The sequence below is a fragment of the Syngnathus scovelli genome, chromosome 6 (genome assembly GCF_024217435.2).
Source record: "Syngnathus scovelli strain Florida chromosome 6, RoL_Ssco_1.2, whole genome shotgun sequence".
Taxonomy (NCBI): Eukaryota; Metazoa; Chordata; class Actinopteri; order Syngnathiformes; family Syngnathidae; genus Syngnathus; species Syngnathus scovelli.
The window spans coordinates 19,481,382-19,506,233 of NC_090852.1; the positions used below are offsets into that span (position 1 = coordinate 19,481,382).

General features: G+C 42.3%; 3 protein-coding genes across 10 annotated transcripts in view; 2 read left to right on the forward strand and 1 right to left on the reverse strand.

Moving 5' to 3' along the window:
- The first annotated feature begins 1,535 nt into the window (after nucleotides 1-1,535).
- smad3b (SMAD family member 3b) lies at nucleotides 1,536-13,466 on the forward strand. The gene is made up of 11 exons (XM_049724154.2): nucleotides 1,536-1,769; nucleotides 3,542-3,634; nucleotides 7,049-7,552; nucleotides 8,417-8,610; nucleotides 8,686-8,820; nucleotides 9,065-9,139; nucleotides 9,222-9,272; nucleotides 10,246-10,458; nucleotides 10,616-10,753; nucleotides 10,827-10,971; nucleotides 11,640-13,466. Exons 3-11 carry the CDS (start codon nucleotides 7,350-7,352, stop codon nucleotides 11,761-11,763), a joined length of 1,278 nt encoding a protein of 425 aa, XP_049580111.1. The 5' UTR covers nucleotides 1,536-1,769; nucleotides 3,542-3,634; nucleotides 7,049-7,349; the 3' UTR covers nucleotides 11,764-13,466.
- aagab (alpha and gamma adaptin binding protein) lies at nucleotides 13,282-15,614 on the reverse strand. Its single transcript, XM_049724162.1, has 10 exons — nucleotides 15,470-15,614; nucleotides 15,064-15,254; nucleotides 14,893-14,989; nucleotides 14,735-14,824; nucleotides 14,545-14,628; nucleotides 14,400-14,479; nucleotides 14,239-14,326; nucleotides 14,012-14,116; nucleotides 13,881-13,930; nucleotides 13,282-13,802 (listed from the first exon to the last, which is right to left on the reverse strand). Exons 1-10 carry the CDS (start codon nucleotides 15,558-15,560, stop codon nucleotides 13,725-13,727), a joined length of 954 nt encoding a protein of 317 aa, XP_049580119.1. The 5' UTR covers nucleotides 15,561-15,614; the 3' UTR covers nucleotides 13,282-13,724.
- The window catches only part of skor1b (SKI family transcriptional corepressor 1b), a 47,399-nt gene continuing 38,078 nt past the window's right edge, over nucleotides 15,532-24,852 (forward strand). For 6 of the 8 annotated variants that reach the window (XM_068651137.1, XM_068651138.1, XM_049724142.1 and 3 more), the window contains exons 1-6: nucleotides 15,532-15,679; nucleotides 16,078-16,179; nucleotides 16,326-16,470; nucleotides 18,526-18,606; nucleotides 18,757-18,916; nucleotides 19,744-19,830. The gene's annotated coding sequence lies outside the window, so the exon portion shown is untranslated. The remainder of the gene's footprint in view (nucleotides 15,680-16,077; nucleotides 16,180-16,325; nucleotides 16,471-18,525; nucleotides 18,607-18,756; nucleotides 18,917-19,743; nucleotides 19,831-24,852) is intronic. The other 2 variants (XM_068651136.1, XM_068651139.1) reach the window with 2 other exon arrangements.

Consider the following 24,852-nt stretch of genomic DNA (forward strand, 5'->3'; position numbering starts at 1 on the left):
ATTTGCTAGTGGTTAGCGGTGATTTCAAATGACGCCTTCAGGGAGCTAAGTGCAGTGGATGACTAACTGGGACATTAATAAATGTGGAATCATTTCATTTATTTATTATTTATCTGTTTTTTGCTATACGGAGAAGCTAAGCTCGATAATGCTAATGGTCTTTTTAAAGAGAAATTCTTTTTTTAAATAACTTTTTATCATCTACTTTAAGACAGTCATGTGTAAAAAAATAGCTAATAGTTGACACGTAGTGATTTTTAAAATGGAGATTAAAAAAATCGGAATTTTTGGCCTTTTTGTTTATACAAAAACATGATTTTCCAGCCACTGAGGAAAAACAGCACGGGAAGGCCGCTGGTCTTTTTTCCAGATTGACAGAGCACAAATGTGTTTTCATGTGCGGAGAGATTGGGAAAATATGTTTTGCATCCGCGTGTGGACTTGGCCCCAACGCCATCAACAATACGTTGCTGTGACCTCGCTTGTATGCTTCCAATGTTGGCGGGACACGACAAAACATTCTTGTCCGATGAGTCCCCTTTTTGACTATGTTCGCATTTTCTCCTTCAGCACGCCATCTTGTGCTCTTCTTCCCTCCTTTTTTTTTTTTCTTTTTTCCATGTTGTCAGGGAGGGAGAGAAATGTGCCTGCTCCCAAACTGACGTGCGAACGCTTGTCCGGCTCTCCACCTTACGTTACACACAGGAAACCCAATCGCACTATTTGGAGACCCTGGAGAACCGGGGAGGAAATAGTCCACATGGCGAGCGAGTTATGCAATTTTACTAGCGTAAAAAAACTATTTCTTATGAATGGCCGCCACTTTCCTGGGGGCCACATGTGGAGGCTTCTGCTGGCTGGCCAGCCAAGAGTGAGCGTGCGGCAGCTCTGCGAGGGAGTGCAAGTGTTCCGTGGTGGTTAAACACCAAGGCCTGGTGCTGATTAAGGTCCGTTTGTTTTTGTCGGAACACAAAGCGACAGCCTCCTCCCCGGATGGTAAATAAAGCTAGGCGAGGATGAAATGTTCATCAATGAAATTCTTTCACAGCAGGCAGAACATGTTTGCTGTGAAAAGATTTTTCTTCCAAAAATGTTTCCGCTTCAAAATGGCCCCCTTTTTCAAACCACTTCTCAGTCCTAGCCATGCATAATAAACTGGGCAGTTGATCAGCGACCTAATGCTTGTTCTTTGTCCAAATAGCCAAGATAAAGACAGAGAGGAGAGTGCTAAGCAGTAGCCTTGCCTCTCCGCCCTCCCTCCCTCCCTCCCGTCCTCCCCGAGGGGATCGGATGTTCTCAGCCGTTATAAGCAAGCAAAGCTGGCGGCCGGCAGACCGTCTGGCTCCAGAGCGGTGCGGGCACACACACGCACGCGCGCACTCACACACACACACACACAATGCCAGACCTTCTGTCATGAGGTTTGCTTTCACCGAGGTCAGCTAAACAAGCCCGAAAGCCTCCAAACGTAGCCGTGAGGCTCCGCCGACGTCACACACTTATGACAACACACTTTTATTTCCTTCCTACAGTGTCCGTGTCTTGTTTGTGCTGTGTTGTGTTGTGTGTGTTTGCACTATGGCGGTAACTGGAATGACGTTCCACCCTCTCTCTCACCTTTAATGTTGTGACTGGACTTCAAAGTGTGTGCATGTTCTTAGTGTTTGGTTCATTGCTGTGTTCAAACACATTTGAAAGTGTGTTTGTGTCAATATTATCACGAGGAGCGACACGGATCTTTGCAATCACAATTTGGAACTTGAAATGAGGTGAGAATTTTCAGAGACACCACTTCAACAGGTAATTAAGCACACCAAAAAAATGACTACAAATATTTTGTCTTTATTTTTTTAATTGCAATCAACTTGTTTCAGGGTTGTGTCAGATTCCCGCTGTGGCTGTTTTTCATTTCAGTTAATCCTCTTCCTCGTGGCCCACCTTTAAGAATGCCCCCCCTCCCCTTCTTCTCTTACCTCAACTCTTCAGATGTTCACTTCCAACTTAAAATAGCGCCACTCACTGTTATGTTTACACTGGCTGCTCTTTGGGAGGTAGGAAATCAAGGATTTGTTGTCTGACTTCAGTATGTGATGTGTTCTCCAAAATGTCTTCTGCAGACCACTGATTGGTCCTTGAGAAAACCCAAAGTGGTCTGGGAGGAACTTACAGTAATGCCTCAAATGGCTACACAAGCAATATTTTAATCGTATTTTATCCTACTTCGTCCGAGTACACACACAGACATTCCAGCTGTTTATGTCCCAATTTTGTACTTTCCCAACCGAGGACGTCAAACGACTGACTATCTTATTAAGTTCTTAGAGCTGTGAGTGATGCAATAAATAAAAGGTTGAGCTGACTAACCAGTTTTATAGGCGGAAATAAATCTGCACGTACTTGTATATGGATTGTCTTTATTTCAAATGGAAGGGGGAAAAAAAGTTAATTGAAACTTGCTCCTACAAACAACTTAAAGCAACCAATTTTTAACAAAACAGGATTAATCCGATGCATTTAATGTCACTATTTTCACTTGTTTATGTGTTTAAAAAAAGCTATATAATGCAGCATGGCTCTTCCAAGAAGGGATGAGTCAGGTTTGTCCCATCTCTCACCCAAAATCATCTTGAGTAATTAAAAAGAAACTATGCAGATGTGCAAACACAATAATAAACATCCAGACAGTGACACATTTTGAACTAAGAAGTAGGACCGTGCCGTTTATGGTAAAACACACCTTGTGCCCTTAAAATGTTGCTTTTTTTCCCCCTTTGCATTTGCTCCCACTCATCTTTCCAGTACAAGCTTCCCTCCTTTTTCTCCACCTACTTTTCCTTCTCGCCCACCATGTTTGGGACCCCTCCTCTCCCGGTTCCTCTGAATGAGCTGCCCTCAGATTACTGGGCCTTGTGGAGGTCTATCAGAAACATGTGTGCATGGTTGAGGGCGGCTGATGGGAAGTCCTGCGTCAGGCGGCTCAGCCTCATTTCTCCTAAAGAGCAAAGTTGAGAAAAAAAAAAAAAAGCAGCACAGCAGTGAGCCAGTTCAAAGCGTAAACTTGATGGCCTTTTACAGGATATGATTTACCACTGAACGGATAAACAGGAAAAAAAAAAAAGTCACCCAACTGACTCTTGTCAAGGAGCGAGTTATTTCCTTTACAATCATCATTTTCTTTACATATTTCAAATGTTTTCTTTTTGTAAACCAAAATATAGTGCACTTCAACTACATATAAATTTCTACAGTCACATCAAGACACACGTATTACTTTTTACATCAAGTATTCAAACAAATGTTATACTGCCATCAAGTGGTCATTGTGGTTACTGTCGCGTGAGAAAATAATGCCCAAAGCCAATTTTATAGAGAATGATTCCATTCGTAATCTTTTACATAGTATTTATTTTTTGTATTGTGTTTTGCTGTCCTGGATAAGCAGAAGGAAATCGATGGATGTACTTTGCTGTACTTTATTTTCCAATTGACAATCCTACACTATTCTGCATAATCTAAAGTGCATTTTGTTTTCTTTTTTCAGTGACTTGTTAGAAGAATGTTACCAAGCCAAGAAAGCATCCGTCAAACCTGAGAGTGGGCCAGCAAGCAGAGTGGAAAAATCCACAGCATTTAGGTAAAGCCGCATGTCATAAAGGCAACACTAATGAGGCAGAGGTTTCAAGAGGGGAGGGGGGGAGCAAATGGTTCACATATGGATTTGAAAGAGCACAGGCATCACAGCTATGTTGTGGATTTAATGAAGTCAAGTCATCCGGCTGCACGTTTTTTCGATTTGAGTCGCCCTGTTATTCCTGTTTGCTTGACCCCAAAAAACTTCTATATCTCACAATGTTGAGAGAACTACAAATGCTATTCTGAGCTCTACATTGGCGCTCTGTCTGGCCCTCAATTCTGCTGATCATGCAAAAAAAAAAAAAAAAAAAAGACCACACACTGTGATGCCAATGCATAATTGATACACGATGCAACAAGCTTGATTGCTTTCTTTTCCTCTCCTGGAGCCACATTAAATCCTCCGCTAAGCCACATTAAAGTCCATTTCCGAAGATGATAAGACGCAAGTCTTACCAAGGGACGATAGGGCGATAAAACTCAAGTGCGTTATGGATCCAAATCGAAATCAAAGGTTATCTAACTCAAGATATTGCGTGCCGTATTTTACTCCAAAATAAAATACAAGAAATATTTACAGTTGAAAGCATTATTGGGGAAGTGCGTTGAAAAGAGAGCAGCCAATAAGCGCCCCCAGTGCCTGAAGCGCTCCGAAATAAGCAAGTTTTAATGTTCAAGAGCAAGGCTTAATTATCCATCCACGGCTGGCTATTCGCCAGATATTGCCAAAGGGCTGCGACTATCGCAAGCTAATAGAAGACGGCGTTCCTCCTCCATATATGCAGTCAGAATTATTCACTGCATTAGCCACCATTCATAGCGAGCGAGCGCGCGCGCGCGCGTATTAACGCAGGCAATTTCATGCATATGGATACAGTGGCATGGCTCTTAGCGGGGGAGCATTCTGATTGCTCCCAAACTAATTTCACAATCATTAGTTTTGGAGGTGGACTGAATGATTGAGTATGTGCAGCACATTTGTGAAAATGTCACCTTCCTCTTTAACTTTTGGTGAAGGGTGTTAAAGAGATTAAATGTCATTTTGGGGGAAGGAGGAATAAGTCAGGACACTCGATAAATACTGGGAACGTGCATTTTTTTTTTTTTTTTTTTTGTTAAAAGAGCCATCGTTTTTATGTGTAGGGCAAACATGAAGCCATTTAGCCTGGGGGAGGAGTTAATGAGTCGTGGCCAAGTGCTGCATTGCATCCATATGTAAGATGGGGAAGATATTTTGGAAATCCTCTCATTCAACTTAATTCTGTTATGGACCATTGTACGCAATAAACATGTAAATTGAGCGTATGGAAAAGACTATAAATCGGAGGTCTTGATTTATTGATGGAATTAAAATGAATGTTAACCAATAGTAAAAGGAGACGGGAAAAGGTGCTATTGCAATATATTAAAGAATACAAAGGGAAATTGTGAAATTGCATTGAGGTCAAAGAGGAGACAATGCAAATGCGTTGTAAATGAAGCCAGAGAATGCACGATCGCAGAAAATTGAGAGTCGTGTCGTGTGTGGATGCAAATATCTTATTTGAGTACAAACACACAATTGCACACGCTTGGTGGCTTGGATTCAGGGCTCGTTCTTCCTGCGTGGGTTTCCTCCGGGTACTCTTGTTTCCTCCCACATTCCAAAGACTTGCATGGGAGGTGTATTGAGCACTCGAAATTGTGCACAAGTGTGGTTTTGAGTTTCAATGCTTGTTCTTCTGTTGCTCATTTTTCTAAGCTTTTTTAAACTATTCAATACGGATAGTAATGTTAAACTATGGCCACTAGATGGTAGTGTTACGTCGGGAGCGCTTCGACTATAGCGTTGCGCCTTTTTGACCCCGCACTTGATTGCATGAAGACAAAAAACTAAATATGGAATAACTGAAATTTAAACATTTGTTTTACATTTATTTTAAAAGTGTGTATTAACTGGTAGCCGTTTGCATTCATCATTGAAAAGGTTTACTACAGAAAATAAACGCAAATGCTGTGTTACACAAAAAAATAGGATTTACTCAAATAGGGACTAAGGGTGTTTATGTACTCAAACGCATGTAGCCTGGGTTTATTTAAAGAAGTCGACATGCTGATGTGTGTTGAGAATTTATCCTCCAAGCAGTAATCAACCCATGAGGAATGTTGGAGGCATGGTATAAGGATTACGCTGATAAAGGTGTGAGCTATACTGTATGCAGATATAATCTCGAGTCATGGCGGGGTGCCAGTACTTAGCGGGGGACCTACCTGACCATGTGAGTCATGAACAGCACAATGTGTTTTGAAAATGAAGAGTAGATTTTGGAACATAGTCCAAACGTTGCAAGAAGTAGCTGGTTTCATTGGAATTTAGGAGATACAATCATCTGCAAGTCCCATCTCAACTGAATTGTGTGTGTCAGTATGTCAAGTGAGAATCTGGATGACAATAATGTTCCTCTATGGATTTCCTCTCATTGCTGGGAGATCCTTGTCAAAGTATTGTGACAGCAGCCCAGCTGATCACATGCTCCTTGTTTCCCACGAATACTCCATCGCAAAGCCATTGTTACACATAGCATTGTGTGCACTCATTACTTATTCACACGGCCGCCCGGCCTTTTGTTCCTCGCTCGCTCCGTAAGACCTTCGCTGGGCCTGCTGTGGCCCATCTGCCCCGCAGTCTCACACAAGCCCCCTAAAATCCTCTCACAAGGACACACGCAACAATTGTGCTCACCAGCTGTCTGTCTCGTGTTCCCTCCCCGCCATGGCAACAAAGTGGGGGACGTGGATTACAGCATCCATTGGAGTACCCGTAGCTACCCGTTTCCTCAGATGGTGTAATGTGTGCATTCGTTTGAATGTGTTATGTTTCTGTGCTATTTGACAAGCTCATCATTATTTCCATTTCAAATACAGACCTTTTGTGAAATTGTAGTTTGTGTGCATAATTTATGTAAGATATGTGTCTTCCTTTATTTTACACATGGTGTGCAGTGGCTTTATGTATGATTGTGGACAGTGGATAGCACTTTTAATTGCATCATCTTGTTTTCTAGAGATACCCATAAATAAAAACATAAAAATAAAAAGTCATAATAAAAGGAAAAATTTGGCTGATGGGTATGTATTGGTATGAATTGACAAATAATTGCATATTATTCATTATTATGAAGTTGATGCAGTACCGATATCAAACTGAAAATTCATTATATGCAATCATTTGACATTAGTAAAAATGACATGACCTGATAAGCAAAACAAAAAACAAGGGACACTGTAGTGTTTTGTTGTTGTTGTTGTTGTTGTTGTTGTTGTTGTTGTTGTTGTTGTTGTTGACGTCGTTGTACGTGATTTTGATAATGTTATGTTTTTGTGTTTTTAATTGACATGTAGTTAAATCTGTTTTTATTCTGGCTGCTCGGTGCAGGTGGAGGGATGAGCAGCTGATGGATGGATGGATGGATGGAGGGAGGAGGTGGAAGAGGAGGAGGAGGAGGAGGAGGAGGGGCAGATAGGCGGATGTTCTGCTCCTCTCTGACCGACACTCCGTCAACTTGAGCGGACAGAGACGCGAGCGTGAGCCCCTCCCGGCTACCGGTCATCCGTGTGCCTGGGAAGTCCAGTCTCGCAGACCCTGTAGCTGACTGGCTGGAAAAAAAGCTGGCGGTGTTCTGTCTGGATCGGAAACTTGAAATTAAATCAGTGTTAATTAATTTCGACATTTAAAAATGTCCATATTACCGTTCACGCCTCCCATCGTGAAGAGGCTCCTCGGTTGGAAGAAGGGGGAGCAGAACGGCCAAGAGGAGAAATGGTGCGAAAAGGCGGTGAAAAGTCTGGTGAAGAAGTTGAAAAAGACCGGACAGTTGGACGAGTTGGAAAAGGCCATCACGACGCAGAATGTCAACACCAAATGTTTAACCATACCAAGGTAAGGAAACCCGAACGCAGTCTAAGCTAAGCTAGCGCTAATGACAGCTAGCGCCTGTCCTGGTAGCTAGCTTGCTAGCTTTAGCATTTCCAATATTATAACTTAAAAAATATGTTACTGTGTTTACTTGAGTTTATGGGGGAAAGAAAAACATGCTTCGTTTGCGTGGGATGGCGTGTTAGGATTCGGTCTTATTTCATATACATGATCATATGAAATGCTAATTATATTTACTACTAATTCAATTTGCTGTGGTAATTGACCATGTTTGATCTTTCATATAAATACGAGATAAATTATTCGCATTGAGTGGTTTACCGATGTGAATAATACATTTGTGTGTTTGCACCAGCAAGAAGCATGCACCAATCTTAAGTTCTGCTCGGTAATTTTGTAAACTGTTTCAAGTGGTGGACCAAAGTGTGACTCAAGGGAATGTTTAGACTAGACTTTGTGTAGTTTGGAAAAAATGGGAACGCACTAATCGTGACGTACTTGTAAGATTAGGTGCCTCGGATAAGGATGATAGTAATATAAGTCTGAATAAACAATATGCCCCTTCCGCCCGTTGTACACCTTCTGAACGTGGGTGGTAGCTGACATTAAAATAGCTTTTTGGGGTGGCAATGCACTCTCGGCTGTGGTAGGGTGTGGGCCACTATTTGGATTGTGGCTCGCTTCAGAGAATAACAGCCGTCTGCCAGAGACATGACGGAATTGTTTGTTTCATACTCCCAAACGTTTATTTTTTTCATGAATGTAACATTGAAGACTCTTGGTTGGGAATCGAACGACTGAAACTCAGTCCGAATCGCTCATCTTGCTGTTCCCGGTGTACCTTTTTTTGTTGATGGCACGTTTCAGATCATTAGACGGCCGACTCCAGGTGTCGCACCGAAAAGGTCTCCCCCACGTGATCTACTGTCGCCTGTGGCGCTGGCCCGACCTGCAGTCGCACCACGAGCTGCGGGCCATTGACCAATGCGAATACGCCTTCCATGTAAAGAAAGACGAAGTGTGCGTGAACCCCTATCACTACCAGCGGGTCGAGACGCCAAGTAAGCGGTGCTTGCTAGCTACCACACGGTTCAAATAAAAAGTGATTCCTAATGAGAATATCTGCGTTCCCCCAGTTTTGCCACCTGTTCTAGTTCCACGCCATACTGACATCCCAGCAGAGTTCCCGCCACTGGATGACTACAGTCCCTCCATCCCTGAGAACACAAACTTCCCTGCTGGCATTGAACCACAGAGTAACTACATACCTGGTGAGAACAGAGGAATAAAAGCATGTCACCTTTGCACGTATATTTGTCATCTCTTGACATGACAAAAAAAGCAAATAATTGTTGCCCTGATTACCAATAATTTGAATCTGTCATCAAAAGTTGGGAATAACATGTTTCACTATGGTAAAACACATGCACAATAAAAATAGTAATGAATTCCAGAAATCAAAGTACACACTATTTTTTCATTTTATTTATTTAATTTTTTTGTGACAATGTCCAGAAACTCCCCCACCCGGGTACCTGAGTGAAGATGGCGAGACGAGTGATCACCAACTTAACCACAGCATGGACACAAGTGAGTTACACAAGTTCAGCCTCATATTTTCAATGATACAGTCTGTCTGTATATGAACCAAATGTGTCGTTCTATATTTCAGGTTCACCCAGCCTCTCGCCCAATCCTGTGTCACCTACAAACAATAATCTTGGTAAGCACACACAACTGTATCATTGATCATTTTGTGCAATCGCTTTCAACTTATTCAATATAAGAGCTTAATTAAATTCAAATAGCCATGACACTGACATGATTTTAATATGTTGGTGACCTCGTTTAGTTACATGGGGCAAACTATATACTGTAGCTATGAATAGCTAGTCTCGGGCATGAACGTGTTGATGTACCTAATGTGTTGGCTTGCGGAGCGTATACCATCTGTCCTCAGTTAGGGGCCGGCCTCTGCTCAAAAAGTTGACTTGCCAGGTGCAGTGTGTGCTTGAATAAATAAACGCCACCTTCACCCCCCAAAAGCAAGTGCTGCTACCAGCCGCTCTGATTTCTGATTTCGATAGCAGCAAATGTAAATAGGTGACGTCAGCGTGTGTGACACTCAAAAGGAGCGGCGACAAAATTGTTTCTTGAGTCGCGGACAAAACCTGAGGTCTTGCTTTAAATAACTTGACTTATAAACAAGCCATCCCACGAGATTCTCAAATAGATCCCCACGTTTAAATAAACACCTGCGAGTGCTACAGCTGAATAAAGAAACACCCATGCTCGCTATTCAGGAAAGAGACAAAAGATCCACATGGGTGAAAAGAATTGATTTTATTGTGCCAGTTTCGATTGTTGACTACTTTTGCTCGCTCACCGACTAGTACCGAAAGGTTTTGAAGTGACGTATTTGAGACAGTAACTGAGTAATGGTGCTATGAATGGGGGTCATTGTCTGTGTTGTGTTGTGTTCAAGTCGACAGTGAGATCAGGTACAGACGGCCCCAGGTAATGTAATCACCGTAACGTTTGCAAAGCCACAGGGAGGTCAGCTTCAAAATATTCTTCACTGGGGTCGTGGGAAAGAAGTGCAGCAGACAAATGAATGGCAAGCATTGTCTGCCGTGTTAAGCACATTTGTGCTCCTTTGGTCTTGGTTCTTAACCACTCAGCTTTCATGCGCACAGACCTGCAGCCCGTGACGTACTGCGAGTCCGCCTTCTGGTGCTCCATCTCCTACTATGAACTCAACCAGCGTGTGGGAGAGACCTTCCACGCCTCCCAGCCCTCCCTCACGGTCGACGGCTTCACCGACCCGTCCAACTCGGAGCGCTTCTGTCTCGGCCTGTTGTCCAACGTTAACCGCAATTCCACCGTGGAGGTCACACGCAGACACATAGGTCATTGTCACGGGCACACTCAGGGAGTCACATGACTTGATTTTTTTAATTGAGTCAACGTTGCCTAATTGCTGACGAATCTAAATTTAGTCAACATTTAACGAAAGAAAGTGTCGCGGCTTGATTTGATGCTAATTTCAATCTTTCAACTTTTTAGGCCGGGGCGTCAGGTTGTACTACATCGGTGGGGAAGTGTTTGCTGAGTGTCTCAGCGACAGCGCCATCTTTGTCCAGAGTCCAAATTGCAACCAGCGCTACGGATGGCATCCCGCAACCGTCTGCAAGATCCCTCCAGGTGTGCGCACACGGGAAGACATACACAAAAGTTTCAGGAGGACCCTGACATAAAGCCTGTGTCTCTTTGTTAGGTTGCAACTTAAAGATCTTCAACAACCAGGAGTTTGCCGCTCTCCTTGCTCAGTCGGTCAATCAGGGCTTCGAGGCGGTTTACCAGCTCACCAGGATGTGCACCATTCGCATGAGTTTCGTCAAAGGATGGGGCGCCGAGTACAGGTAAAGTGAGCTTTGTTGTACTTTTGGTGAGGATGTCAACTTTCTTGGCTGAATGATCAAGAGTGTTGGACACTGAGGAAGGAAGTTGGGGGGGGGGGGGGGGGGGGTTTCTGCTAAGTGCAAGCATGAGCCGGTTGAGTAATGGCGAAGGAATGTGGCAGGCATGCAGTGGGAGGTGAACGTGTATCGGAGACACTGGCGAGGGGGGATTTCCCAAAAGGCCAGAGTCCTGCTTGTGTTTCTGGCACCCTGGATGACATTAGAGTAGGGATGAAGAATTTATCCAATTCAATTCCACATTGCAATTTTCAAATCACATAGGCTGCAGTTTGGCAAGGAGGAGAAAACCCTTTGCTTCATCTCGGTCGGTTGCGAGGTTTTATTATTTTTTTTTTATATGCTAATTTTTTATTCATTTATGCAGTGTCCACATACGTTTAGAAATGCAGGTCATATTTTTATTGTTTCATGAGTCATGGAAAGTTTCCATTATTGTTGAGTTGTGTACTATTTGAGCTTAAATTTACCATGCAAAACCAAAAACGTTTCTAAATGGTTGAGCCTTACTTCATTGATGACATTGGCTGGATTCTCATGTCTTTGTAGTCCATCTAATAGTGTTGAGTAAATTGTTTGACAACCTTTTTTTTTTTTTTCCTATTTGGCAGACGTCAGACGGTGACCAGCACCCCCTGCTGGATCGAGCTGCATCTGAACGGCCCTTTGCAGTGGCTGGACAAGGTTCTCACCCAGATGGGTTCTCCCAGCATCCACTGCTCCAGCGTGTCTTAAGAGGCAGCCACGAGACCACGCCGGTTTTACGTTCTCTCGGTGCAGAGAAGGAAAGAGACGGTATTCATCGGATCCGCCTCCCTTGCTGTCACTTTTAACTTCACACACACACACGTGCTGCTCTTTGCTTCGCTCTCTTTAAGTGTACACGGGTGATGGTCCTTTTGTGGTGTGTGCGCGGCCACCGGGTGTTATCTGTACTTTTCACACACACGCACACACGCACGCACGCACACAGCCTTTCTTTTTTAACATCAGTGAAAGTAACCATGCATCGCAAGTCTCGTCTTTATAGTGATGTCACTGGAGTTGCACCAACAGAGGCACGGCGGGACATCTTTTATGAAACTTGGTGGAGGGGTGGGGCAATTGCTTTTCAATTTCTATGATATTTTCATTGATTTTTCTCAGGAAATACAACAGAAAGCTTCATACAAAATTAGCTATTTTTTTCAATGTTCCAGAAATACAGACAACCTCGCCCCTCGAGGACTCTAGACTTTGTCAGGTTGGTGTGACAACACTCCTCCCTCCCGCCTTGTTTATCAGAATTTAAAACATTGATTCTATGAATTAATTAAACCCTTGAACTGGGCGTGTTCCAGTATAATTATTTTTACAATTAGTTATCAAAGCAAAAAAAATAAAATAATGTAATGTTTTAAGTACAAGGCACTTTTTGCCACCAATAATTCATCATATTAATGAAAATTTGATAATTACTTCTTAATTGGTGTTTTTTCTATTTTAAACAAGATCAGCACCATTTCGTCTTGGATTATATAAGAAAAAAAATATTTTGCTCAATGAAAAGACATTTTCTAAGTTATTTTTTCATACTGTCCTGCATGAAAATATGTATGTTTTTTTTTTTTTTTTAAATTATTGCCTCAGCATCATTGTACATAAGTATTTATAGTTTGTAATTTCTTGTAGTTATACAAAAATGGGACTGCACGACTTGACATTAAGGCACAGGCAAGTGTACACATGACTCCGCCTACTTTAATACTGACTTTTCTCAGCTCTGGTTGACTTGTAGTGCGCATAACAGTGAGACTGATTAAACATAGTTTTGTCAAAGGTTTGCAGTTATTGAGGCATGTTTGAATGGAAAAACAAACGTACAATGCACTTTTGACTCTTGTACAGCTTCAGTTCTGGTGATTTCTTATGTCTAAAAATGTAAACTCAGTGTTAAGTCATGTTTGATTTGCCTGCTGTCTTTGAAGATGCAGTGTCAATTAATATTCACGCTCTTACAGTACACAAGCAAATCGATGACGTAAGTCAGTCACGCGGTTTATAACATTGCATTGGGTAGATGAGAGCTTTGTCCGCTCTTCAATGTCTCATGCAAGTCAAATAGTCCTAAAAGGCCCTTTTATTTTGTTATGCCAAATGTCTAATAAAGTAATATAAAGTATTTGCTTCCAATATGAGGTATATGCCTCTGCGTTTTATTGTCCATGCGACAATGAACAGTTAGCCACAGAGCAGAAGAAATGACGAGAGCTATTCAAGACAAAAAGTCTTTATGTTGACAATACAGACCATCCATTATTTGTATGACAGTTCATCTTTTGTGACTTGACAGAATACTCACAATTTGTTTGTCTGACAGTTAATTTTAAAATAAGGCACATGATGTCACGTTGAGATATTTATGACATTGTACCCCAAGAATAAACCCATGGATGTAATATTCTGTCTTGTTCGTTTTATTTATTTATCACTAAGGAAGACCCATGTGTAACGGCTGCGTCCTGGATCCTTTTATTACCTCTCTTTTCAGCTAAATCAGTAATGCCGCTTTGAAGGAGCCAAAGCCGCCTACAGTACAGTCAAGTACGTCCAGGAGCACTTCCACTTGCAAAGTGCAAGCGGTGACTCAAGGGGGCGCTGGACCTTGCGCGACAGCCAGGAAAAGGTAGGAAAGAAATGTTGACCGTTCACTTCCGTTAGCTTTCCTCCCCTGATGATAAGCCGTCTATCTCGTCGTCATCACCACCAATGGCCATCCAAAAAGCTTTAGCGACCTGGAATGCAGAATTGGGCCACACTTTTAGATGTAGCACACCCATTAGGTATTTAAAGTAGGAGTTGAAGCACCTTACCTTCTCTGCATGAACTTTTCTTTGCTCATGAGGTAACGATGAAGCTTTATCTGTGAGTTGGCAGGGAAAAAGTCATACTATTATCTTCATTATACGGATAAAGCGCCTAAAATGTTTCACGCTTCATTTACCTTTCATCTCTTTTAATTTGGTGAAGAGGCGTTCAAAATTATCCACGTCTGCATCTCCAGCTGTGAGATTTGCAAGCTCCTGTATGTCCAAGTTTGTCATTGCATCTGAAAAGATCAACATTTGATTTCAAAACTTTATACACAGTCATAAGCAAAAGCATTAGATTTGGTATATTATCGATGGCATTGATTTTTCTTTAAGGGTAAAACAAAAACTGTTCCCTTACCAACAACTGTGTTCTCTGGTGAGCTGTTTGTCTCCATATGACGAGTCACTGCAGTAGCAAGCGCGCCCTCTGCTGGTTGACTAGAAGACTGTAACAGAATTATAAAGCAATCATTTTAAACTGACGTGAGAATTATCTTTATAAATTTAGGTGGCACTGACTTGTGGATCTTGACAGCTGCGAGGGTGGTTGTGCCGAGCAGCCACCAAACTGCTCATTAGTCCAAAGCTCTGACTGTTCCCTGTTGTCACAAAAAAAGGCAGATTTAAATTCTGTAATCAAAAAGACCTCTTAAGTGTATCTAACCATCTTTCATCTCCACGCTGGTCCACACATTTGCATTGAGTGCCTGGATAATTCTCTTTACTCCAGTGGATTCTGGAAAGTCATCTGCACAAAAAAGATGATGTAGACACATCATATATGATTTGACGAGTTGTTTTAACATTTCATGATGAAGATCATTGGTGAAAAATTGATTTCAAGTGTCCCTCACCATCTTCATCAGGCAGCTCCTGAGGGTTGAGCTCCACCAGCTCAAAGCTGTGCGACAAACACCATTGTTGTGCTTCATGTCTGGTAACACCTTGAAAAGAAATCCCAATTAACAAATGTAACAGAATTGTATCCACAATTTCACAATGTGGAACATACCATCTGCACAAACTCTGTCACAGACAAGAATCAGCACCTCTGGAGCAATGTCGTCCACCACTGATATCCACGGATGAAGCTTTTCTAAACCATCCTTCTGCAAAATGTACGTCATCTCATTCAACACAATTGAACTGCTCAGTTCGAAATATAATGAAAAAGGTTCCATACCTTTGTACTATCAAAAAAAGCAATGAAAGCTTGCATGGACTGTGCAATCTCTGACGACATCTGAAAAGTGCTGGGTACGATGCATAGCCTGACATCCGCTGTGTAATATTTGTTGTTGATGGTCCAAGGATACCACACGACTGTTTGTTCTCGCTTGCTCGCTTCTGGCAGCGTCTTCGCCCCAAGAATTTCTGACAGAAAAAACATAAAAACATAATATGTCACACAAACCCGAGTGCATCCGCTCGGCTAAGTTGCTTCAACGTTAGCACTTTATTACGTTATTTATAAACTCCTAACATTGTGGTGAATGCCCGAGCAACCGAAGGAAGGTAAACATGTTCGCTAGCATTAGCATGTTTGCTATCATTCCCATCATTCCTATGAGTGCGTTTACAATACATACGTTTGATAATTTCTTCTTCTTTAAAAGTGGCATCACTGCTCGTGACAACGACACAGGGGGGAGGCGTAGTGGCGTCTTCCGAGTCTGACATTTTGCAACCAGCTAGGCGAAGCTCCGGTAGCTGTTGGCGTCACGTGATTTAGGAGGCGGGATTTCCATGAACTTTCAACTCTGACGAAGTCTTCCGGTTCAATGGCCGACGAATGAAAGGTATGTCAAGAATGTAACGATTTAATTAACGTTTTTATTTGCTTTGTCTGTGCTTTAGAAACATAATTAACATTTTTATTTTTATTCATTTGTTCAGTTGAAGTAAACCTCACGCCACAAACTCGTTCTTTCGATATTTGTTGAATTAAGCTTGTACACAATGCAATTAAAACATTAGTAAAATATTAGTTTCTTGATATCGTAAAGAATTATATAAAACAAATGATTAAACTTAAGTTAACTATTTTGCTATTTGGTTTAAATCAAGTAAGGCCTTCGTGTGGCGAGCTTCTTTCCACTTTCCAGAAACATTAGATTCATTGAAGTCATTAAAATGTCCATAGTTCAGAATGTGTCTGTATGTGACCTCTGTATGACCCCTAAATTACCTGCGATAGGTAGGTTCCAGATCACCTGCGACCCTAATGAGGACAAAGAGTATCGAAAATGGATGAATGGATAAAGGGACATCATATTTTCCAGTTATTCACTTTGAAAAGGTTTACATTGATTCCCTTTCTCCAGCGTGTGTTTTAATATTAATTGCACATATAGCCCATGCCTCGAGCCACATTACCTTTGTGAAACAATTGAGATGAATTGGCTATCATTGTTCCTTTCTCATCTTTACTACTTCACTTTGCAGGTTGGACTCGATCTTCATGCTGGAGTGAAGAGTGATGGGAGCCTTCTGCTTTAATAGCTGCTTAAAGGTCTCACGCACAGAGCAATGGTGACATAAAGGTCACCGGCCTGCCCCTGTCACAACAAACACATCCATCTTCGCAAAGGTCGGTATTCCTTTTAGATATAGTTTACACACTTTCTACAGTTATGTTTTGGCCACTCAAGTGCCCGAGGTGACGTGACAAGGAAGAGGCCGAGACTGTCATCGTGATATTGTACAGATGGAAGAGTTGGCCGCCAAACGCGGCAGATTGCCGCACATCAGCATTCTTCGAAAGAAACAGGCGCTTGATTGCTGCGCTACGGGCTAGTGCTCCGCAGCTGTCTCAGGACAGACGTCCATACCTGCTCTAGCATGCCAATAAGACAGCCGTAGCTTCCCCAACTGCTAATCACTGGCTATCTGCCGACTCCTTCTGAGCTTCACAATGCGCTGCACCTGTGCCAGAAGCTCTCTGTTTTAGCAACAACAAAAAAAAGCTGCCATGTTTTCACAGCCCAGTAGGAGACAGATGTGTGCCTTTGGGCACAGTATCCCTCAGCACCTGGACTCTTCTTGTGGTCTGTCAGAGAGCTCAATGGTCTGAGGAGAACAAGGTTGTGTGGGGGGTGGACATCAAGTGACGTCAGGAGGCTCAAACTTGTGTTTTATGAGTGATAACACATTTGAATCAAAGCGAGTCAAGTTGTTTGGTTCCCCTGAGCAGCAAAACTTTATATGTTTGTTGATGGTAGTGTCATAGTCTTTAATTTATGTCTTCATTTGGGGTATCTCTTAGTAGTACTCACACTCAGTTGTTGATCTGCAATATTATCCCAAAGTTCCATCTTGGAATGGACTGCATAGAATTAAATATGTGAACCTTTCGTTGTCAAGGAACGCAAAGCTTTCCAGCTTTTGAGTTCTCGGTTTCATTTTCATGGTTAAATAATGCAGTTTCATGTTATCCGCACAAATGTTTGTGTTGCACATATTTAAGCGCACTGACACTTCATTAATTAGCACCTCCAAGTTCATTTGGTTTTAGCACCACTCTGTGTGTGTATACATGCGCAAAATGCATGTTCCCTCTCTTTAAACATTCAACGCCTGTTAATTAAACCTGCTTATCTTCCCCCGGCAGTGGCATCATGTACCTCGCTGATTGGGTTAATTGTGAGAAGATGTTTTCAAAGTAAATGCTTAAATTAATTAAGGTGTTTTTTTTCTTATTTTTATGCTTGGTTTGTTTCGGTTAGCCTAGAGAGAGATTGGTTTGAGCAATGCAGCAAATGGGATGATTTCCCTCTCTCCATCCTCAGCATCTGGCAGCCAACTGGAAACACACACAGTCCTTCCCAGTTAACCATCGTCCGCATCACTTTATTAGCGTTCTCTTTTTCTCTTCGGTCTCACCCACTCTACGACCGTCGAGGAACTCGGTCTCATTCAAATGATTCTCTGCGGGAAGATGACTGTCCTCGTGCCGGGGGAACAGAAGCATTTTGTCCCCGTTGCCCTTTAATTTGCAGATTAGGCAAATGAAAAGCCATTCCATTAAATATTTGCAATTGGCACAAAGGTGTCGTTTTTCCCCGCTGTGATGAAATCGAATAAAATAAAGACAAAATTGTCTTTGCATCCAGCGCAGCACCAACTATGCGATTGGACCGCCGCGCTCGCATTTAAGACTGTAATCAGGAACGTGCGTTGCAAATCATTTTGCAAGCGTCTGAAATTATTGGGCCTAATTACTAGCAGATGGAATGCTTTATGTGCACTCGGGGTGGCTACAGAGGCTGCTGTGTGAACAAGGATAATTAGAAAGTTGAACCCCATTGTTGTTAATTAGCATGAATCCAATCATTTAATTACCTTGATTCAGTTGAGGATTGTGGCACAGGCAAAAATCCGGAGCACGCTCCTGGAGGTTTTGCCGGGCGGAGCCCAGCGGTGGCCGGACATGATGCAACAGGTCCCTCCCCTGCCGAAATATGAACCCGAATTAATCATCAGACTTTACACCTCTGTTATGATTAGACTTAACGACCCCACCCCCAAGGTCTATTAGCGAACTCAACGGGGGGGTAGTTGTGCCGAAATGCAGATTCCGAGCAAAGGCAATTAGAGAAGATAGGAAACAGTGGTGTTGACATATTTTCTGGCCTTGTTCTGACAGGATACCCTCGTGGTTGAGCTCCAGGCAATTTGCTGTCCTGCCGAACATCCACATAGGGAGACTGATTAAAAAAGAAAAAAGGTAGGAGGTTGTCATTGCCTAATACCTTTGAACAAAATGTAATCTTCTACATGTCATTTTTTTTCAATGGGAAATATCATCTGGAAGACATCTTGGACTATTCATCTAAACTGGAATTTCATTTTTGTGTTCTTCCCCCCCCCCCCCCAGCTTTAACTACTTGATTTCTTCACCTTTTTCTGATACACTTCATTTGAATGACATCTTGAGAAGAAATGTGAGCCGTCCATAGAGCGCTGATCCTAAAACACTAAGATCATCAGGTGTGGCGAGGAGAAAGAAACAACGCAGCAACCTTTCTGCTCAACAGGTATGTATGTACACTGCCTATGAACCAGATCAAAAACAAATGGAGGAACCATAACTGAAGTCATGAGCCTGTAGTTCATAAATAATCCTGTAGGAGGCGGTAGAGGAGACGGTAACTCAATACTGCCTTGTTTTCTTTCTACACTTGATCTTTGCCATTCCTTTTACAGCTTCTGAAATTTAACATCTGTTTTGTTTTTGGGTAAACACATCAGAGGAATATAGTTTGATTTAATTATGATATGTTTAATGGTTTCTATCCTGCTTTCTTTGTTTTGATTAACTCAATTTAACTGCTACATTTTTAGCGGTTGTGCATTGTTTTTATGGACTCAATCTGATCAAATTGCTGCATTAGCATTTAACATCCTGTCCCTCGTCTGTGCATTTATTACATTTTTTTTTTTTTATGAGCGCCACGTAGTATTCTTCATTTATTCCTATCGATCTTCCCACTGTTTTGTTGTTACACCGCAGTAGACGATTGTTGCTGAGATGAATCACCGCTACCTATGGCTGCCAGCGCATTCTGCCAGTGACAGAAGGGATAATTCCTTGTGGATCAAATAAATACAGATGTGGAGTAATTAGTTGTATTCCCAAGGAGCTCATTGCTATAGCACACATTAAAGACGTGAAGGATAGGATGGGCCTCCCATCGGCAGCTTTTATCAATTCAACCTGCTGGAAAACAGGAGAGGTCAAACGCCTGCCGGCTATTACAATAATAGATCTGTTTTGTGTACACAGTGATAAATCAGGTCAAGGAACAACCGTTGGAAAGTAACTTTGGAGCTGCAGTGATCTTTCTGCCCTTGTTTCCCACAGACTTGGAATGTGTCTTAGAAGTACAGTCCTTCTCCGTCTACCTCCCCGAAGAGAATCAAGGCCAACCGCTCCGTGTTGTAAAGTGAGGTGAGTTCCCAGTATCTCAAATTTGTACTCCCACGTCAAAGCACGTTTTGTGCTCAACCAAACAACGGCTCGCCTCTCAAAAGGATCATACGAAGTCGGGTCTCTTTCGTACCTCATGGTGCAGTTGCAAAAATGTTAAGCTTCTATGACTCTCTCCAAACTGATCATATTGAAATGGTCCACAGGCAAATTTTGGAATGTTTGATCTCACTCATACTGCTGCTTTGCTTCATTGCGGCCATGCAGTGTAACTGCATATTGACTCCCATCTGAATAGCTTCATTTCAGATCCATGCAGTTGTGCCTGAATTAATGATTTTAAGTGCCACACTTTGTTTTTATGGCTCCCTCCAAAGAGCATGTTTGAGAAAAGATGCACAAATTACAGTTTATTGCCATTCTTCTTATTTTTTTTCCACCCCCCCCCCACACCAATGAAGAATGAGCCACTTGAAGTTAACATCTTAGCAACTAGATAAACAGCAGACGACATTACAGGAACAGCTGGATATTGAAATGAAGATTGTGCCCATTGTTGAGATGAGGCAGCTCAAGAATAGACTGGATTCCTGTCTGCTTGTAAACATACCAGAATAGGCTGTGACAATAGTTATTTTTGTGCTTATGTTAGAAAACTGCATTGGGTTTGCCATTGGCGGATGATCAAATTGACAATTCAAAAGTAAATAATTTGAGTAGCTGGATCACAGTAAGAACAACTGATTAATGTCAGCAAAGAAGCGAAAACAATACAATAATTGTGGGATTACATTCTAGACCACCCCCACAATAAGTATCTAGAAATGTCCTATTTGCAACACTTATGTTTTTAAACTGTTTTAAACACACTTTGAAAGTATTCCAAACACATTTGAAATATTCAGAAACATAAGAGAACACAAAATATTCTACAGATATTTTCTGTCTTTTTTCTTTCTGTAGGCTTAAAAAACAGATTTTCATCATTCCCAGTAGTTTCCTTAGTGTTCTTCTTTGAATTCACATCTAACTAAATAAGTGTGCTGCCATCTATGGTTAAAAGTGGAATTACACCACACCCAATGTACAGTACAGGAGAGTTGGACCAAAATAGTTAATAATTGACACTGTCTTAACGGGAAAAAAAAAAAAATCCACGAAATAATGCGACAGTGGAACATCCTGCAACTCTTTACAAATAAAACCAAGCTAAAACCGCCACACTGTTATGATTCTAAACAACGGCATCATTTGTTTTGCAAAGCAATTTAACCCAAAGCCAGTCCAAACAAATAAAATGTGTTTAATGATTGCCAATTATTCATTCACTACAGTTGTAATCTGTGCACAAGCTTCTGGCTCTTATGTCTCATATGCTTACAAATAGCCTTTGATTTTCTGTCATGCGTTAATTACCGCATTTTGCCATTTAATGGGGAGCTTTGTGTAAACTATTTACAGCCTAATGACTGTGAGCTTGCAGCACAACCGTTTGACTTTTTTATTCATTTTGAAAGGAGGCGCATTCATCTCCGACGTCTTGTTTTCTGATTTTGTTCCCATTAGCTCGTCCCCCTCATTCCAGGCGTACGCGCGGCGCGGCGCCGGGCTGTAATTGTTGTGGCATCGGGGCCGTTAATTACGGTAGAGCGAGGCTGAGCCGCCGCCAAGGTCCATAATGGCGGCCGAGGCAGCGCGTAAATGGGGTTTGTTTCACCAGCTGGGGTCCCACGGAGAGGAAAGAGTGCCGAGGCCCTCGAGTGCAGGCCCACAGCCTCGGGGCCTTGGGGCCATATGGACGCAACACTTTAACTGGCCTTTATTCGAAACCTCGCTCTTTTAATCAAAGCAAAGCCCACATCCTGTGTTCCGCGTTGCCTGAATCTTTTTATCACGGTGACATTGTTTTCCCATAAAATACATTAACCGCTTTAAGGCTTTACGACGGCCTTCTGCTCTTCTGCCAGTTAATATTGGAGATAGCAATTTGGATTGTGTCGAAAGATTATAAAGGTTCAAACAAACAAGCATGAATATTTGATTCCTTCACAGCAGAAAGTGCGGATGGATGTTTTGCCGTTTATTTTGAGATACAACCCTCATTAGCCGGCCACTCGGCCGGAATACACGCAATAACAGATTCCGATTAGATTCATTATTTGGGGGAGGGCCATTATTAGTTTCTCCTAAAATAATAGTGATGAATATTTCATGAAAAACAAATGATTGCCAATTAATATTTAAAATGCAAAAGTCTTTTTCCCCCCTCAAAATAATTGTTCGCTAAAATCTGACAATTAAATTGCATATTAAGCAAATATATTTTGGTGGAAAGCCAAATTTTGTTAGCGGTTCATCTGATTTTCATTAGCTTCCGCAGACACATTTGTTTAATTATGACTTGTTGAGGCTCAGCGTGAAGAACTTGACTCTTGGTAATACAACGTAAGCCTTTAGAATCAACCAACTATCATCTCCCCTCCGGCTGCGTACAACAACAGTCCGACAAAGAAGGGGAGGAGGACGATGAAGAGGTACAGCGGGGGGGGGGGGGGTCCCCTTATAGCCTCAGGCATGATGTTCCAGCCCCGGAGCCCGTTTGAGCTTTTCCGCACACAAAGAGGTTAAAGACATGTAGATCGGCAGCCATGCAACGCCTGAAGGGGGCCATCCACTCTTAAGCACTCTCGCAGCTTGCGTACGCATCATTAGGCACAAGAGGGTCAAAATTACACCTAATAGCGTCAACAGATGGAGGCCTGCTTTTTTTGCTCACAAACAAATCTTGAGCAATACCTTATTTAGGTTAAGATTGTCATTTAAAAAGCGAAGTGACTAAGAATTGTTCCCACTGCGCAAATGTAATTAATTGCCCTTTAATTTTTGGCACACATCCCGATTAAACATGATATGGAATACAGTCGATCAAAAAAGTTTACACACGTTCTTTGTGTGCTTTTGAGACCTTCTGCTGGAACGAAAGGAAAATTAAGGAAAAGACTACAATTGAACAGCTGAACTTTATTTGGGGAGAATAAGAAGTTTGTGATTGGTTAAATGTGAGCCACATCCCAATTACGAGAGTACGTACACATCTCAGTTTTTCATCACAAAACCTGGCATTTGAACAGGGGTGTGTAGACTTTTTATAGGCACTGACTTTTTGTGTATTAAGCCGTTTTTATTCCACGAGTGAAAGAAAAATGACTTATCTTAAAAATTTAATTAAAATTGAGATGCACGCTTACAATTAGACTATCAAAGTTGTGCAACTCATTTTGATTCAAACTAGAATCAGCATTTGTCTTCTACTGCCCTACTGTAATCTGGATCAAATATCATTTGAGTTCCTCGGGCAAAATAATTGAAATTGCACTTGACATTCCTCACGGCACAGGAACGCGTTCCGGTAAATGAACATTTCGACAACAGAGTGAAACACTCAGCCCCGACTTGCACCAGATCCCCGGCCGGCGCTGTTGTTTCACGGTGCGCTCGAGAAAACCGAGCGGCAATCAAGGAGAAAGGGAAACATCTGTTTTATTTATGGGCAGATTGCGGGGCTCTACGTGGATACCAAGCAAAGTCGGAATCCCATCACGGGCCACCGTACGCAGTTTAAGTCGGCCGAATTTATTGCAAAAGCATCTCCCTCGCCGTCTCCTGCCTTTGTGGCCTGCTGTTTGGTCCAAGTGCATAGGCAAAGTCCCGGGGTGAGCTCGCTCTACCGTCTCAAACGACAACAGTTCCCTCACACTTTTTGCCGCGCCATTGTGTGCTTTATGGTTTGTACAGGGGGGAAATCACTGTGCAGCGTTTGACCTCTCCTCTTACAGTACTTGAATATGATGATGGCTCTTACACGACTGGAATATCAACAGCATCATCTCTCGTCAACTCACACGGAACCCACTCCAAATAACGCTCCGTGTAGATCGATGAAAGGATGTTCTTGAAATTCACTTGTGATACTTTTCATGACAAGTTGGAAATAGTGCCGCTTTTGTACGGCCAAATACTATAACAGCCACCACTCTTTTTATCCTGAAATGCTCCTTGGAGAGCACGTGATATACAAATGATGTAGCAAGGTCAATTATTTTCATTTCAGTGACAGCGTTCCTCGCCATGTTATTCCTGAGCGATTCGCCCTTTCTAATTAAATGGAAGTTATGGCTCGGCCGGAAAGGTTTTACAGTTGTTTACCAGCGAGTTCACACATTGTCAAAGCAAAGCTTGCACTTATGCTCCCAAACGCTTTAAGAGACACCTGAAACAAAAGTTAGAAATTGACAACGTAATTAAGTGGCGAAACCATTATGGCACCTCCTAGTTACAGAAACAAGAGTGCTATCGATCCCTGTCGTGCTCCTGATTGATCCCCAGATAGATGGGCTTAGCTTCAGTATTCATCAGCCGCTCGGCAGAGACGCGAGAGAAAGACTTGTTATTGGGGGCAGGTGCCGTCTCTGCGCTTGTGACTTTAAAGCCATTAGACTCCGGAGGCCTTCTGATAATAGGCTGTCACTCACACATTGACCCCTCCCACTTCATCCATCAGGCGCCCACTAAGAAATTGAAGCAGCCACCTAAGGTCTCGGCGATAACAAGAACTTACTGGAGTCATCCGGATAACTCAAGGGCATTTGCAGAAAAGCGCTCAACACTCGGAGAGTGATGATAAAATGGAACTCAGCTCGGAATTAGCTTATGCAGTGGTGCTTTGCTTGCTTGTTACACAGGATGGTACTAGGTACCGGTATCCGGTCGATACTCACCTTGTTTCCACGTATCGGGTACTTACAGCAGCGGCTGATATCAATCGCTGATACCGAGACGCCCTCTTGTGGCCGTTTTACCAAGTAGAACTGAATGGATACATGGTTGACACAATGTTTTGAACAGTGTCCATGTCAATATTCTCATTTCGATGCAATTTCTATAAGAATATGTATGTTTTAAAAGCCCAAAACACAGTGGTCTGATTAATGTTTGGGAATATGAATTAAACATTCAAATTCCACCTGTTTTGATCCATCGCGG

What these genes read in the sequence shown, in the direction of transcription:
- smad3b (XM_049724154.2), top strand. Translation starts at nt 7,350, where the DNA reads ATGTCCATATTACCGTTCACGCCTCCCATCGTGAAGAGGCTCCTCGGT. An exon ending in CCAGCGGGTCGAGACGCCAA is followed by an intron (nt 8,611 to 8,685) that starts GTAAGCGGTGCT and finishes GCGTTCCCCCAG; the next exon opens with TTTTGCCACCTGTTCTAGTT. An exon ending in GGTCACACGCAGACACATAG is followed by an intron (nt 10,459 to 10,615) that starts GTCATTGTCACG and finishes TCAACTTTTTAG; the next exon opens with GCCGGGGCGTCAGGTTGTAC.
- aagab (XM_049724162.1), bottom strand. Translation starts at nt 15,560, where the DNA reads ATGTCAGACTCGGAAGACGCCACTACGCCTCCCCCCTGTGTCGTTGTC. An exon ending in CTTTTTTTGATAGTACAAAG is followed by an intron (nt 14,990 to 15,063) that starts GTATGGAACCTT and finishes TACATTTTGCAG; the next exon opens with AAGGATGGTTTAGAAAAGCT. An exon ending in TGACAGAGTTTGTGCAGATG is followed by an intron (nt 14,825 to 14,892) that starts GTATGTTCCACA and finishes TTTCTTTTCAAG; the next exon opens with GTGTTACCAGACATGAAGCA.